Below are 17287 nucleotides of genomic sequence, written 5' to 3'. Positions count from 1 at the left end.
CAAGAAGTGACCAGTCTCTGACTTTCTGGACTGGTAACCTGTTGTAAATTTTATGGTGCATGGAAAGATCAAAGGGGAGGGGTAATACCAATTGTCTTTTCCCAAAACCAGTTCAGTAGTTATTTACCTTTCAAGCAATTAACATAATTACCATTATGCTAAAAAGTAATTTTGGAAAGTTCTGCCCTGAGCTCTTATGACTCCACTGGGACAGTTTTAGTTGGGACTTATCTTTTTGATGGAAGCCTAATTGCAGTTTTGGCTTTGTGCATGCAAACAGAAGCAGCTAATTGTTTAGGCAAATAGCAGATTAATTTAAAAATGCATCCCTAATAAAACAAAAATGGTATCCATTATGGCCCTTGTTCCCACGACGAGGCATATAAATATTCTGCCCAAGTGCCATTAGGCGGAGGTCTTAAGGATTGTCGACATTATTTCACAGTGGTAGCACTTTCATGATATCGTGTGCTCTTTACAAAAGCTAACATAAATCAGTTTAAACTCATTGAGATCCCATCTCCACTCTGTGCAGTTTCATTACCACACTCTGGCTGGCCTCCTCTGGGAGGTGGGAGGGACGTGCTGCAGACTGGCACCGGTGCCCATCCACAGCTGCCGAGCCGGCTTTATGTCTCCTCCAAAGACGGGCTGTCGTTACTCATGTCACTGCTAATGACTGTTCCTAGGCTCGGGTGAGCTTGGAGTTCCCACCGCCTCGCGGATGCTTGTCAAGGTGGAGGGTCCCGGGCCCAGAGAGTGGTGGGCCTGCCAAGCCCAACTCCTGTCTACTTTCCTGGGCCGGCGGCCCTCCCTTGCTGTGGTCTTCCACGTTTTTTGAGAGACCCTTTTTCTTTTGTCTGAGTCCTTTTTATTTTGTTCATGAGTGAAGCAGTGTTGTGGAGCTCCACACTGGTTGAGTTACACCTCTTTTACCCAGCGACTGAGGGAAAGGCAGACACACCTGCTCTCCTCTCAGCTTTCCCGGTGTGAAGCAGATGGGCCATCAGCCCTGGTGCTGAGGGTCATTTATGCCTGGTTCAGGGAATGGTGGCAACGACCTGTTTACTCAGTCACCACCAGAGAGCCACAGTGAAGCTCCCTTCACATTTGCTGAGAAGCTTTCTCTTGGCTCACCTTGGCCAAGCATGTGGAGTAAAGGTGGTAGACCCCCTTGTGGGCATCTCCTTGCTTGGAAGCCCCTCTAGAGGTGGACATATTTGTAGCATTTGAGTCGGTCTTTTGGCCTCGGTAGAGTCAACGAGGATGGGGACCCCAGGCCTGGGGCGGCTGTTTCATGTTCTTGGCTGAGCCATTGGGCTCAGGCTTCTCAGTCTCAGTTGTGTGCCTGGAGTAGAAGCCCTGGTGAGATTGGGAAGAGGGAAAGCTGCTTTGTGGAGAGGGGTGGGTAGGGAGGGAGGCAGACGTGTGGCGCATCAGGAGACCAACTGCCTAGGTCTGAATGTTTTTCTGCTTCCGGCTCTGATCCCTTTTCCTGTCCAGCTATGTTTTCTGCCCTTGAGTTCCGTGAATTAGCCTCGTTTCTGTTCATTCTGTTTCCTTTTGTATTTAAGCCAGTGGATTTGTTTCTTACAACCAAATGTTCCGTTGCTAAAACGTAAGACAAACATTCAGCAAACCTTTATGGATGTTCAGCCACTTTCCATAGGAAATGGAGCAGAAAAAGGACACATTCCTGCCACTTTAGAAACCCACCGATATTAGGAGCCAAATCCATGCTAGTGCTGTGTCTGCAATGTGATAAAACTTGGCCTTTCAAGTGAATTTACATCAGATTTTTTAAACTGTCACCTGTTTGGGAAGGGAGTTTATCGGGCTCTGACAGGTGTTGACTACAGCTTATTTAATATTATGCAATGTATGTGTACTCAGTTCAACTTGAAATATCTGTGAAAGTTAGCTGCTCCTTTTGGGGAATCTTAAAATAGTGTGTCAAAAGGACAAAAAGTTAAGCTTATCCATTATCCCCTCACACTTTGTGTATATATCTGTTTTTGTTAGTTGTATTTTAGTGACTCTTAACTGGTCTTTCTGCGGTGTGAATGTTGTGAGAACAAAGATTATATCCTTCCTGCATGCCCCTAAAACAAGATGCTTGGTGATGCCACTAGAACATCAGCTCCAGGCAGTCAGGGATTTTTTTGTTTATTTTGTCTTGTTCACTGCAGTTTTCCTGGTGCTTAGAATAGTGACTGGCCCAGGGCAGGGGCTCAAATACGTGTTGAATGTATTGTTGCATTGACTGCTTTTTGGCTAAGTATTGGTTAACATGGGTAATAATTCAAGCATAACATTATAAAATAATCTTATAATTCAAGTATTCACTGTTGAAGCCCCTGTAGTTTTAGGGTTGTAAAAGTAGCGTGATTTACCTATATTAACTGAAAAAAAAAAATGACCTTTGATAAAATTAGCCTTCACTCAGGCACCCCTCCCGTCAGCTGCTGTGCTGGCTCCTGCTCGCCTCATCCCCGTATTTTGGGGTCCGATATCCGGCAACACAGTGGGAAGGTGAGACTGTACATCTTGCAGAAGCTGCAGGAGTTTTACCCGTCTTACAGGTGACACGGGAAGAGCGGTGGAGTGGTAATTACGTGGGCAGCTGTAAATGGGTTTTTTTCTTATTTTTCTTTAAAAGATAATTGCCTGCTTATGCAAAAATAATCACAGTGTGTGTGGGGTTTATAACATATGTAGAGATTAAAAAGTATGGCAATAATAGCAGAAAGGCAGGGCGGGAGGGAATGGGAATGTGCAGCTTCCCTGTGTGTGAAGTGGTGCAGTATTGCTTGAAGGCAGACCAGTGAGTTACAGATGAGTGCTGAAAGTCTATAGCCCCTAAAATAAACACAGTTTGGCTAATAGACCAACAAAGGAATCAAAATGATATGAACACATAATTAACCCAATACTCAGTCCAAAAGAAGGCAGAAAAAGAGGGGGAAAGGGAACAAAGAACACACGGGCCAAATAGCAAACAAGACAGGATGGTAGCTTAAACCCACGCTTACCAACAGCCACTCCAGAGGTGAGTCGTCTGCATACCCCAGGTAAAGGCAGACCAGCTGCACGCCACCTGCAAGTGAGCCCACTTCAGACACCAGGCAGAGTGAAAGGAGAGAGGACACACAGCATGCTAACGCCACTCCAGAGCTGCAGCCGCTCTGTCAGCATCAGCGTGGATTTCAGAGGGAAGAATGGCACAGAAAGACGCTTCACATGACAGAAGGCCCCTTCATCCAGAGAGCAGTGCAGCCCTAAGTGTGAACACACCTTCAGGAGGAGGACTGATGACAGGTGAGGGTCTGGCTGAGTTACACACTTCATAGTTGGAGAAAATTGACAAAGACCACAACACCACAGACATTCAAAAGAGAAGGGTGTGACCGTTAAACGGATGGCACCTGGAATATATTTTCTAGGAAGACCCTTTTTAGGACAGCTCTGCAGTCTTGCGGTGAAGGGTATTTTATTGCATACAATTCTATTGGGGAAATGATGCCAACAAAACCAATACTTGATTAATAATGAAAAATGTGTTTATAGATAAACTCCATGTGTGCTTCGAGTGAGCTGTGGTTGAGTAACTTCCACACTTGGCAGAACACAGGTTGAGTTTATGTCGATTACTCATCGAGCTCATAGTTATTTTATGCACTTGTAAATGCAGCCGCTCACCCTACACTTTCTAGCTGACTTTCAGCCCAGCCTCACCGCTTACCAAGTGGCTTTGGACCAGTTGTTGAGCCACTCGGAGCTTCTGATTCTTCTCTTTTGTCAAATGATGCTGTTCCCGGGGTGGAAGTAAGCACTGTAGGAAAGGAGATGAGTGAGTGTGTGAGTACTCGCAGGCTTCGTGCAGTAGCAGTTGCTTTACTGCTTTATTGTGTTGTCGGCAAACAAATGTAGTGCAGGCTTGTTGGGAAGAGGCACGTCCTGGAACGTGCCTGTCTCCCATTTAATATGTAGAGCCCTTGGCATTCTCTACAGTGTGTCTGTTGTTTCTGAGTCTGAATGGAAAGAATTTGCCAAAATATTTGCCAGAGGAATGTGTTGTGGAGCCTTTCTTGATCCACTTACCAACAAGTTTATCATAATTCTTAGAAGAGTACACTGTTTTACATCTGAAGCAGCATTTAACTTGAAGAAAGCTCTGCTTTTGTTTGTAATCACCTCCTTAGCCTACTGACAGTTTGAAAGGCTTGCAGAGCAACCCAAATATATTATTTTCTTCCAACTTGCTGTATTTATTTAGTGCTGTTACCCTGTAGTAAGATCCTACGTTCAATGCATTTACTGTTTAAAGATAAAGTTGTCATTGTTCACCTACTCAGTCTTTCTGACTCTTTGTGACCCCACGGACTGCAGCACATCAGGCTTCCCTGTCTTTCATTATTTCCCAGCGTTTGCTCAGAATCATGTCCATTGAGTCAGTGATGATAGAAAACTATCTCATCCTCTGCCGACCTCTTCTCCTTTTGCCTTCAATCTTTCCCAGCATCGGGGTATTTTCCAAAGAGGTAGCCCTTTGCATCAGATTCCCAAAGTATTAAGGCTTTAGCTTCAGCATCAGTCCTTCCAATTAATATTCAGGGTTGATTTCCTTTAGAATTGACTGGTTTGATCTCCTTGCAGTCCAAGGAACTCTCAAGAGTCTTCTCCAACACCACAGTTCAAAAGCATCAATTCTTCAGCGCTCAGCCTTCTTTATGGTCCAACTTTCACATCTGTACATGACTCCTGAAAAAACCATAGCTTGGACTAGATGGACCTTTGTTGGCAAAGTGAAGTCTCTTCCTTTGTGTGGGTTTGTCATAGCTTTTCATCCAAGGAGCAAGCGTCTTTTAAATGACTCCTGAAAAAACCATAGCTTGGACTAGATGGACCTTTGTTGGCAAAGTGAAGTCTCTTCCTTTGTGTGGGTTTGTCATAGCTTTTCATCCAAGGAGCAAGCATCTTTTAATTTTGTGGCTGCAGTCACCATTCACAGTGATTTTGGATTCCAAGAAAATAAAATACGTCACTGTTTCTGCTTTTGCCCCTTCTATTTGCCATGAAGTGATGGGACCAGATGCCATGATCTTAGTTTTTTGAGTGTTGAGTTTGAAGCCAGCTTTTTCACTCTCCTCTTTTACCCTCATCAAGAGGCTTTTTAGTTCCTCTTTGCTTTCTGCCATTAGAGTGGTATCATCTGAATATTTGGGGTTGTTGATATTCTTCCCAGCAATCTTGATTCCAGCCTGTGATTTATCCAGTTCAGCATTTCACATGGGCCCTGCATATAAGGTAAGTAAGCAGGGTGACAATATACAGCCTTGATGTACCTTTTCCAATTTTGAACGAGTTTGTTGTTCCATGTCTGATTCCAAATGTTGCTTCTTGACATGCATACAGGTTTCTCAGGAGGCAAGTAACGTGGTCTATTCCCATCTCTTTAAGAATTTTCCATGGTTTGTTGTGATCCACACAGTCAAAAGCTTTAGCGTAGTCAGTGAAGCAAAAGTAGATGTTTTTCTGGAATTCCCTTGGTTTCTCTATCATCCAACAGATGTTGTCAATTTGATGCCTTGTCTAAATCTAGCTTGTCCATTTGGAAGTTCTCAGTGCATGTACTGCTGAAACCTAGCTTGGAGGATTTTGAGTGTTACTTGGCTAGCATGTGAAATGAGCACAATTGTACGGTAGTTTGAACATTCATTGGTGTTACCTTTCTTTGGGATTGGAATGAAAACTGACCTTTTCCAGTCCTGTGGCTGCTGTTGAGTTTTCCAGTTTTGTTGACATGTAGAAGACAAAGTATAAGGCAAAGAAAAATGGAAAGAGGGATTACAGAGAGATGGAAATTGAACGCTTTATCTGCTTTAGATAATAGCAAGTTGTAATAAATAGGACTGGACTTATGGGTGGGCAGTAGAGAAGAAATTGTTTAGTTGCTCAGTCGTGTCCAACTGTTTTTTGACCCCACGGACTATAGCCCACCAGGCTCCTCTGTTCATGGAATATTCCAGGCAAACATACTGGAGTGGATTGCCATTTCCTTCTCCAGGGGATGTTCACAACCTAAGGAACAAACCCACGTCTCCTGCATTGGCAGGTAGATTTTTTTTTTTTTACCACTGAGCCATGCTCTGTAACATGGCAGGCCATATAGGATAACATCCAGATGGAAAAACGATTGCTCTGTCTCCAGCATTTTGTGTGGTTTTCTCCTTTAATCTGCCCAGCAGTCCTAGGTAGTAGGTAATGTTTTCAGTTTTACGATGAGAAAACAGACTCTCAGCTTTGAGTAACTTGCCCAAGGCCTTCCTCAGGCAAACAGTGGAGCTGGGTTTGAACTCAGACAACTGCATACTGTGTTATCTGTGCATGGTTATTTTCAGTGATTTTTGAAAAGTAAAATCAGTTGATATCGGATCATCTGCATTATCCAGCATGAGCCAGAAAATGATTCTTTTTTTTAAGGAATTATTCCTTTTGTTGAGAAGACCAAGAATGTTCCTGGAGTAATAATCGTATTAACAGTTCTACTGATATTAACTCTTTATTCCCTGATATATCATGTGCCCTTTCAATAGGAATGTTCATAGCCTTTATGTGTCAGGAAATACTTTTGTGTTATCTATTTAAATATTTGTTTCATTTAGAGTTTGGTTTTCTTCTTTCAAGACTTAAAAACTATGCATGTTATCCTTTGTCTGTATTGAATAGCGTATCATCTTCAGGAGGTAATTATTTTCTTGCATAAATGTTTGTGGGGGGAAAGTAGCTTCATGGATGGGAATGGTAAAAAGAAACTATTTGACAAGAAAAGAATAAGTGGCACTCGAAATACAGGAACGTTTATATTTCTGTAGAGAAGTGTAAGTTTCTGCAACAGTTTGTTCTCAAACTTAGGAATACATCCCCAGAGTTTGTTGCCCAAGAACCTGAATTTCTAATAAGCCCCCAAATGATACTGATGCTGCTTGTCCAGGGGCTACACTTGGATATCATTGCTGTAGACAGTTTGAGAAGGGTGGAGACACGACCAGTGTGTGTAAAAGGAATTCATCTGGGGTCAGCATTCAAGGGGCTGGGAGAAGGTTATGTAGTATGATCAAGAAATTTCCTAAGTCGTAGTTTTTAACAGGTCTGGGATAAGTCAAGCTTGTGTTTTAGATTTTGCAAAAGAAAACACCTCTGCTAACCATGGCTAGAAGAAGGTAGTGGTGAGGAAGCTTGTAAAGTATTTGTAAGAACTTCTTAGAATGTAGGTTAACGGCTGTTTTCAGAACCTGCTAGCGTCTAGGTCAGTGCCTGGCGTATTTCAAGCCCTCAGTAATAACGCGTTTCATGTTACTTCATCTCTTAGCATGGCTCTGATCAAAGACGAGACAGGCTCCCCTGGTGGCTCAGTGGTAAAGAATTGCCTGCCAGTGCAGAGCACATGGGTTGATCACTGGTCCAGGAAGATCCCTCATGCAGAGGAGCAGCTAAGCCTGTGCACTGTACCTATTGAGCCTGTGCTCTGGAGCTCAGGAACCACAGTGATTAGTCCATGAGCCGCAACTGCTTAGCCCTCGTGCCCTAGAGCCTGTGCTCAGCAACGAGAGAAGCTACCACAATGAGAAGCCTGTGCGCCGCAACTAGAGAGTAGCCCCTGCTTGCCGCAACTAGAGAAAAGCCTGTGCAGCAACAAAGACCCAGCACAGCCAAACATAAATAAATTACATATTTAAAAAAAGACAAGAGAGGACAGTTGGTGAGGATGTAGATAGTAGGGAACCCTCGTGCACTGTTTGGGTGTTAGTTCTAAAAGGTCTTGTAGGTCTTCATGAAACCGTTCAACTTCAGCTTCTTCAGCGTTAGTGGTTGGGACATACACTTGGATTACGGTGACATTGAATGGTTTGCCCTGGAGACGAACAGAGATCATTCTGTCGTTTTTGAGATTGCTTCCAAGTACTGCATTTCAGACTCTTTTGTTGACCATGATGGCTACTCCATTTCTTCTGAGGGATTGCTGCCCGCAGTAGTAGATATAATGGTCATCTGAGTTAAATTCACGCATTCCAGTCCATTTTAGTTTGCTGATTCCTAGAATGTTGACATTCACCCTTGCCATCTCTTATTTGACCACTTCCAATTTGCCTTGATTCATGGACCTGACATTCCAGGTTCCTATGCAATATTGCTCTTTACAGCATCGGATCTTGCTTCTATCACCAGTCACATCCACAGCTGGGTATTGTTTTTGCTTTGACTCCATCCCTTCATTGTTTCTGGAGTTATTTCTCCACTGATCTCCAGTAGCATATTGGGCACCTAATGACCTGGGGAGCTCCTCTTTTGGTATCCTATCATTTTGCCTTTTCCTACTGTTCATGGGGTTCTCAAGGCAAGAATACTGAAGTGGCTTGCCATTCCCTTCTCCAGTGGACCACATTCTGTCAGACCTCTCCACCATGACCCACCGGTCTTGGGTTGCCCCGCAGGCATGGCTTAGTTTCATTGAGTTAGACAAGGCTGTGGTCCTAGTGTGATTAGATTGACTAGTTGTCTGTGAGTATGGTTTCAGTGTGTCTGCCCTCTGATGCCCTCTTGCAACACCTACCATCTTACTTGGATTTCTCTTACCTTGGGCGTGGGGTATCTCTTCACGGGTGCTCCAGCAAAGCACAGCCGCTGCTCCTTACCTTGGATGAGGGGTATCTCTTTACCGCCGCCGTTCCTGATCTTCAACGTGGGATAGCTCCTCTAGGCCCTCCTGTGCCTGCGCAGCCACCGCTCCTCGGGTTGCTCCTCCTGGCCGCTGGCCCTGGCCTTGGGCGTGGGTGGCTCCTCCCAGCTGCTGCCCCTGGCCTCGGGCTCGGGGTGGCTCCCCAGGGTCATTGCCCCTGGCCTCAGGCGTGAGGTGGCTTCTCCCAGCCGCCCCTGATCTCGGACGAGGGGAGTCTCCTGCCGGCCGTCACTGACCTCGGACGCGGGGTAGCTCCTCTCCGCTACCGCCCCTGACCTTGGACGTGGGGTGTCTCCTCCTGGCCGCCGCCCCTGACCTCAGACGCAGGGTAGCTCCTCCTGGCCGCCACTGACCTCGGACGCAGGGTAGCTCCTCTCTGCTGTTCCCACACCGTCACAGCCTGGCACTCTAGGCCGCTGCCCCTGACCTCGGACGTGGGGTAGCTCCTCTCGGCCACGCTTAGTGCGCCGGCTCGCAAAGACTAATAGAGTTTTGCCAAGAAAATGTACTGGTCATAGCAAACACCCTCTTCCAACAACACAAGAGAAGACTCTACACAATGACATCACCAGATGGTCAACACTGATATCAGATTGATTATATTCTTTGCAGCCAAAGATGGAGAAGCTCTATACAGTCAACAAAAACAAGACCAGGAGCTGACTGTGGCTCAGATCATGAACTCCTTATTACCAAATTCAGACTCAAATTGAAGAAAGTAGGGAAAACCGCTAGACCATTCAGGTATGACCTAAATCAAACCCCTTATGATTATACAGTGGAAGTGAGAAATAGATTTAAGGGCCTAGATCTGATAGATGGAGTGCCTGATGAACTGTGGAATGAGGTTCGTGACATTGTACAGGAGACAGGGATCAAGACCATCCCCATGGAAAAGAAATGCAAAAAAGCAAAATGGCTGTCTGGGGAGGCCTTACAAATAGCTGAAAAGAAGAGAAGCGAAAAGCAAAGGAGAAAAGGAAAGATATAAGCATCTGAATGCAGAGTTCCAGAGAATAGCAAGAAGAGATAAGAAAGCCTTCTTCAGTGATCAATGCAAAGAAATAGAGGAAAAGAACAGAATGGGAAAGACTAGAGATCTCTTCAAGAAAATTAGGGATACCAAGGGAACATTTCATGCAAAGATGGGCTCGATAAAGGACAGAAATGGTATAGACCTAACAGAAGCAGAAGATATTAAGAAGAGGTGGCAAGAATAGACAGAAGAACTGTACAAAAAAGATCTTCACAACCCAGATAATCATGATGATGTGATCACTAATCTAGAGCCAGACATCTTGGAGTGTGAAGTCAAGTGGGCCTTAGAAAGCATCACTACGAACAAAGCTAGTGGAGGTGATGGAATTCCAGTTGAGCTGTTTCAAATCCTGAAAGATGATGCTGTGAAAGTGCTGCACTCAGTATGCCAGCTTGTTTGGAAAACTCATCAGTGGCCACAGGACTGGAAAAGGTCAGTTTTCATTCCAATCCCAAAGAAAGGCAATGCCAAAGAATGTTCAAACTACCGCACAGTTGCACTCATCTCACACGCTAGTAAAGTAATACTCAAAATTCTCCAAGCCAGGCTTCAGCAATATGTGAACTGTGAACTTCCAGATGTTCAAGCTGGTTTTAGAAAAGGCAGAGGAACCAGAGATCAAATTGCCAACATCTGCTGGATCATGGAAAAAGCAAGAGAGTTCCAGAAAAACATCTATTTTTGCTTTATTGGCTATGCCAAAGCCTTTGACTGTGTGGATCACAATAAACTGTGGAAAATTCTGAAAGAGATGGGAATACCAGACCACCTAACCTGCCTCTTGAGAAATCTGTATGCAGGTCAGGAAACAACAGTTCGAACTGGACATTGAACAACAGACTGGTTCCAAATAGGAAAAGGAGTACGTCAAGGCTGTATATTGTCACCCTGCTTATTTAACTTCTATGCAGAGTACATCATGAGAAACACTGGACTGGAAGAAGCACAAACTGGAATCAAGATTGCCGGGAGAAATATCAACAACCTCAGATATGCAGATGACACCACCCTTATGGCAGAAATGAAGAGGAGCTAAAAAGCCTCTTGATGAAAGTGAAAGAGGAGAGCGAAAAAGTTGGCTTAAGGCTCAACATTCAGAAAACAAAGATCATGGCATCCGGTCCCATCACTTCATGGGAAATAGATGGAAAAACAGTAGAAACAGTGTCAGACTTTATTTTTTGGGGCTCCAAAATCACTGCAGATGGTGACTGCATCCATGAAATTAAAAGACGTTTACTCCTTGGAAGAAAAGTTATGACCAACCTAGATAGTATATTCAAAAGCAGAGACATTACTTTGCCGACTAAGGTCCGTCTAGTCAAGGCTATGGTTTTTCCTGTGGTCATGTATGGATGTGAGAGTTGGACTGTGAAGAAGGCTGAGCGCCGAAGAATGGATGCTTTTGAACTGTGGTGTTGGAGAAGACTCTTGAGAGTCCCTTGGACTGCAAGGAGATCCAGCCAGTCCATTCTGAAGGAGATCAGCCCTGGGATTTCTTTGGAAGGAATGATGCTAAAGCTGAAGCTCCAGTACTTTGGCCACCTCATGCGAAGAGTTGACTCATTGGAGAAGACTCTGACGCTGGGAGGGATTGCGGGCAGGAGGAGAAGGGGATGACTTTGAGGATGAGATGGCTGGATGGCATCACGGACTCAATGGACACGACTCTGAGTGAACTCCAGGAGATGGAGATGGACAGGGAGGCCTGGCGTGCTGCGAATCACGGCGTCGCAAAGAGTCGGACACGACTGAGTGACTAAACTGAACTGAACTGAACATGCACGTTGGTGGGCATGTAAATTGGTACAGCCACTGTGGAAAACAATATGGAGGTTTCTCAAAAAATTAACAGGAGCACTTCCCATATGATCCAGCAATTCCACTCTGGGTATACATCTGAAGGAAACAAACCACTGTGTCGAAGAGATACAAGCACCCTCATGTTCACGGAAGCATTTCTCACGATAGCCTAGACATGGGAGCGACCTAAGTGTCCACTGGCAGGTGAATGCATAAAGAAAATGTGGTATATGTGTACAGGGGAGCACTACTGAGCCACAAGAAGGCAGTCCTGCTATTTGCAACAATATGGATGGATCTTAAGGGCATTATGCTAAGTGAAATAAGTCAGAAAAAACAAATACTGTATGATCTCACTTATATGTGGAATCACTAAAACAAGAAAAACTTCAAAGAAACAGCGATCAGACTTGTGGCTGCCAGGGTAGAGAAATTGATTTAAGGTGGGTACAGAAGTTACAAACTTCCAGTTATGAGTTCTGAGGGTGTAATGTGCAGTGATGACTGTAGTCACTAATGTTTTGTCACTCAGTCATATCTGACTCTTGCACCGTCGTGGACTGTAGCCCTCCAGGCTCCTCTGTCCAAGGGACTTCCTAGACAGGAATGCTTGAGTGGGTTACCATTTCTTTCTCCAGGGGATCTTCCCAACCCAGGGATCGAACCCGTGTTTCCTGCATTGGCAGGCAGATTCTTTACCACTGAGCCACCAGGGAAGCCCATAGTTAATAATACTGTATTGTATATTTGAAAGTTACTGTGAGAGTAGATCTTAAAAGTTCTCATTATAAGGAAAAGGATATTTGTAACTATGTGAGGTGATGTTAACTTATTGTGGTAATCATATTTCACGGTATATCAAATCATTCTGTTGTACACCTTAAGCTTATATAATGTTATGTGTCCATTATATTTTAACAAAACTAGAAAGAAATTATTTGTTGTGCAAGAGGACCAGTAGAGTAAGTTAAGAAGTCCATATGTTAAACTATTCAGCAATTATGTCCTCCTGTTCTTCTTGGAGGGGTTCCCTGGTAGCTCAGTAGTAAAGAGTCTGCCTGCCAGTGCAGGAGACGCGAGTTCAGTCGCTGGGTAGGGAAGATCCCCTGGAGGAGGAGATGGCAACCCATCCGGTATTCTTGCCTGGAGAATCCCATGGACAGAGGAGCCTGGTGGACTACAGTCTATAGGGTCACAAAAGAGTTGGACACGACCTAGCAAGTAAAAACAATTCTTCTTAGATCTCTCATAAAACCATTTTTTAAAAGTTTATCTTTTTGGCAAAGATAATTTTGGAGAAAATTTTGTATATACAAGAGAATGTACACTAAATTTCTTTTTTACTCTTGTCTCTTTCCCCTGGTTTCTTTCCTTAGAGGTCAGTCAGTTAAATTTTTTATGTGTCCTTCCGGGATAATCCATGTATACAGTGTGTGTGTGTGTGTATACAGTTTTAAAACGCGTAACATAGTGTGCTATACCAGTATTCTGTACTTTACTTTTTTCATTTAACAGTATATTTTGTTGATCTTTTCATATAGCTCATATATATAAGACTGACTCTTTTGATTGCTCATTTAAACTCCAAACAATGGAGGTACAAACTATGAGGTATTCAAATTCTTATTTAAGAATTTCTTTATTGGTGAACATTTAGATAGCTTCCAATCTTCTGACATGGTTAAAAATGTTGTAGTGACTATCCTACATACCTTTGTAATTTGGTACATATTATCAAATTGCCTCCAGAGTTAGGTGAAATAGTTTACATTCCTAACAGCAGTTTAACAAAAGCCTGTTTCCCCATATCCTCAGCAACAAAATGTATTATGAATTTGTCAATTTAACATTGATGAAAAACAGTATCCTATTATAGTTTTAATTTGTATTTTTATAATTGTGAGTGAATTTTTATATTTTTTAAAATGCTGTATATCAGTTGTATTTCTTTTCCTGTGAACAGCATAACATGCTTAGGTCCTTTGTTCACTTTTCAGTTGCTTTTTTCTTTATTGAATCATATAAACTCTTTGTATATTAAGGAAATTGACCTGTTGTTATGTGTCATGCAAGTATTTTTTACCAAGTTATTATTTATCTTTTTAATTTTCTTTATGTTACATGATTATTCTATAATTGTGCGTACTAAGTGAATTTGATTCCTGAATTATTTTTTTCTACATAGGATTTCTTAATATTTGGAATCTAAGGACTGGAAAGTATCCTATTCATCGTTTTGAGCATGATGCAAGAATACAAGCTCTAGCCCTCAGCCAGGAAGATGCAACAATTGCCACAGCCTCTGCTTTTGATGTTGTAATGTTATGCCCCAACGAGGAGGGAAATTTGCAAATAGCTGCAGAATTTGAAGTTCAGAAACTGGTGAGCTTTTAATCTGATTGTTTTGTTTTTCATTCTTAGAATCTCTGGGTCTGATACAAACAGAAATGATACTGACAGCACCCATCTGCCCAGGGCTTCCTGTGGCTCTTTGTCCATAAATCTCACAAGAGCTTTGTGAAATAGGTAGTTTTGTTTCCTCCATTTACCAACAAGTCAGTAGAGACTTAGAGTGGTGAACTGACTCTTGCCCTAGGTATAAGTTGTGATTTAGACCCTAGGACTGACATTGGGGCTGCAGTTTCTCATGACTGGCATCCTCAGCCTCCTTCGGATTGACAGGACGTTCACCCGGGCATCTGAGACCAGGATCTGGCCTGATACAAGAGTGAAAATGAGTGCAGTGGTACATCCCAGGCCATGTGGGAAAGAAGGTTTCCCTCCTACACTTTTTCCATCGGAAGGTTTTCTCACTTGGCATCAGGAGTAATTCTTGAATGAGAATAGATTTGGTCAGTGTTGATCAGGTAGGCGTGTTCCTCAACACCGTGTGTGAAACTGAGTTCGCCTTAGTAGTTCATTACATGGAGCCTGTTTCTGAGTTCAGTTGTGCCTGAGCCTCTACATTTGTGTGGTGGGAGACCATGTGATGGTAAGAAGGAAGAGCTGAAACCTGTTTATGTTGAATTTGGGTTTAGTTTAAAGTGAACTTGGTTTTGGCACTTGTAGGAGAGTGAACAGAAAAGCCAACACTGAATAATAAATTGATGGCCGGACCTGGAACAAATCCGCCTCCTTTCCCTTTTCCTCCCAGTGGGAATCTTGTTAGACATGAATAACTGAAAAGCCATGGTGTCACCACCTTACCTCTGTAAGCTGCTTGTCCTGTTAATGACAAGCCTGTCTGGTTTGGGGGTAGCATTCCCCAAAATGCCTGGTGCTGTATTCTCCTCTTGGGGTTTTATTAGAGAAATGCAAAAGTACCATACTTTTGTTTCTTCTCAAAACCACGTAGTGCTTGTTATTTGGCCTCTGCCTAAAGAAGTCTGTAGATTAACAATGATTATATGAGCTCAGACACTTAAGATGTGAGTCCGTCCAGAAAGTGCAAGTCCGACCTTGGCACTCGGGCGGCATGCTGGCACCAACCAGAAGCTCTGTGAAGTCGTGCCCAGCCCCAGCAAATGGCACAGCCACAGTCAGTCTGGGCTCTTGATCTGCCAGGAGCCCAACGTGAAGGCGAGGTTTCACAGCTAGACTGAGGGTGTTGACTTTAGGAGGCAAAAAGTGACGCTTGGGATGGGGGACAGGGGGCTCGAGCGGCCACTGCTGGAGGCGTGTGTCATAACACTGTCCATTGTTTCTCACCCTGGATGAGGGCCATGCCTGGAAAAGGCACCTCCAGGCTGGGGGCTGCGCCATCTTTGTCTTCCTCAGATAGGCTGCCTGAGTCACAGTGGCAGTGTTCCCGGGTCGGTAATGCCGGCCCAGAACAGCTGTCCTTTGTGATGGGCGCTGGGCTGGGGATGTGGGCCACCACTCACACCGTCGGGCCTGAGGATTAGCAGAGTCACCCAGATGTTTACCTCTCAAGCGCTTCTGGACGGGTCTCAGGATTCAGGCCTTTGAACTCGCTTGGCTTCTTGTCAGGGACTGTGGATTTTCATAATTACAGAGGTGGCTCACCTTCTGCTTTTGTCCTCTCAGAATTTATTCAGGGAGGTGAAAACCTGATGTAAATGGCCCTGGGGCAAGCATGCCCCTTCTGAATCTAGAAAAGCAAATTATTCTTAAAGGGAGCCCCTCCAGTGCGTGCCGACTAGAGAAAGCGGCAGCAGTAGCACGGCCGGCAGGACTGTGTGGTGTTTCGTGCTCCCTTTGGCCTTCCGACCTTGGACGAGGTTGAAACCGGGAGGAAGCAGGTAACTCAGACACTTTCAGCAACACGTTTGTGGTATTTGCCCAAGCGTGACAATACAATTTTGGCTAATTTGGAACTGAGTGAATTTTGTCATTTATTCAGTCTTTTTATGAAGAAATAAAAATTAACTCTGGTTTTTGAATAGTTACTGTAGCCTCATGGTTCAGAATTTAAAAGATACAATCCGGTTTATAGTGAGAATCTCCCTTCTGCTCTGTCCCACAACTCATTTCTCTCCCTGAAGGTGGCCACTGTTAGATTTACGCACATACAAGCCAAGTGTGTCCCAGGCTTCCTCTGCCACTTTTACACACCTTGCCACACTGTAAAGTCCTCTTCCTTTGCTTCCTTGCTTTCCCCCCCCAAGTTTGTCTCAGCAGTGATCTGTTTGTAAGAGTTTATAGAGAATGTCAGTGGTTTTTTCTGTGACTGCATGGTATTCCAGGACATCGGTGTACTGTAGGTTGTTTAATTAGTCCCTTAGTGAGGCATGTTCTGGGTTTTCTGGTTCTTAGCTGTGACCAAATAGGGCTGCAGCAAATAACCTTGTGAATTTTCACTTTGCATTTCTCTTATTAGGAGTATGCTGTGTTTCTTTTATGATGAGCATCATTTCATTTGTGTAGGAACTGTGTTTCACTTCCTGTGAACCGGCCCTTGACCTGTCTTTTTCTGTTGGGTTGCTGATCTTCTCATTGACATGCAGGAGGAATTGTTCATTTGTGACCAAGTCAGGACGAATTGTAGGTGAAACCTGAAGGACTAACCAACCCTTATCCTTTAACAGGTTGACTACCTTGAAATAGTTCCGGACACTGAAAGGTACCCGGTGGCAGTGGCCACCGCTGGAGATCTTGTATACCTGCTAAAAGCTGAAGACTCTGCCAGAACCCTCCATTACGTCTACGGGCAGCCGGTCACATGTCTGGACGTCTCCGCCAACCAGGCTGCTTTTGGTGTGAAGAGTCTGGGATGGGTGTACGAAGGAAACAAGGTACAAAAATAGAAAGATGTACGATTTAACAAAAACACATGAATGTTATATTTGAAGAGGCAATTTGAAAATTAAATCTCTCTGATATATTTTTAAAAGATGTGTTCAGGCAGTATATATTGATATATATATGTGTGTGTGTATATATATATAATCAGCCTGGTTAAAAAAGATTTCAGGTAGCTCAAAATGATATAAAGTGGCAAGTAATTTCCTTTCTCTTCCCTTCCCCCAGCCCTACTCCATAGAAGAAACTATTAACAGTTTTTAGATATCCATCTAGAAAATTTTAATGCATAGATGGGTACGTTTATACACTAAAAGAGCGTATCTTTGAAATGAGGTCATAGTGTAACTACTGTTCTGTGCCCAAGGTTTTATTCAGAAGCGTACCCTGGAGAGCATTCCGTGTCAGCTCCCTCTCCCTGGGATTCCAGCACTGCCTACGAC

At 43.8% G+C, this 17287-nt stretch overlaps 1 protein-coding gene across 5 annotated transcripts in view; it reads left to right on the top strand.

Annotated features, from left to right (window-relative positions):
• The window catches only part of FBXW8 (F-box and WD repeat domain containing 8), a 118750-nt gene that overhangs the window by 64110 nt on the left and 37353 nt on the right, over nucleotides 1-17287 (top strand). For all 5 annotated transcript variants that reach the window (XR_011249905.1, XR_011249904.1, XR_011249906.1 and 2 more), the window contains 2 exons: nucleotides 13768-13964; nucleotides 16631-16837. Coding sequence is in view for 2 of the 5 variants with exons in the window: in XM_069557578.1 (XP_069413679.1) it covers nucleotides 13768-13964; nucleotides 16631-16837 (404 nt within the window). In the remaining 3 variants the exon portion in view is untranslated. The remainder of the gene's footprint in view (nucleotides 1-13767; nucleotides 13965-16630; nucleotides 16838-17287) is intronic.

This window comes from Ovis canadensis, chromosome 17 (assembly GCF_042477335.2).
Source record: "Ovis canadensis isolate MfBH-ARS-UI-01 breed Bighorn chromosome 17, ARS-UI_OviCan_v2, whole genome shotgun sequence".
Classification (NCBI taxonomy): domain Eukaryota; kingdom Metazoa; phylum Chordata; class Mammalia; order Artiodactyla; family Bovidae; genus Ovis; species Ovis canadensis.
Note: the sequence above shows the minus strand (reverse complement) of the source record. Positions and strands in the feature narration are given on the sequence as shown.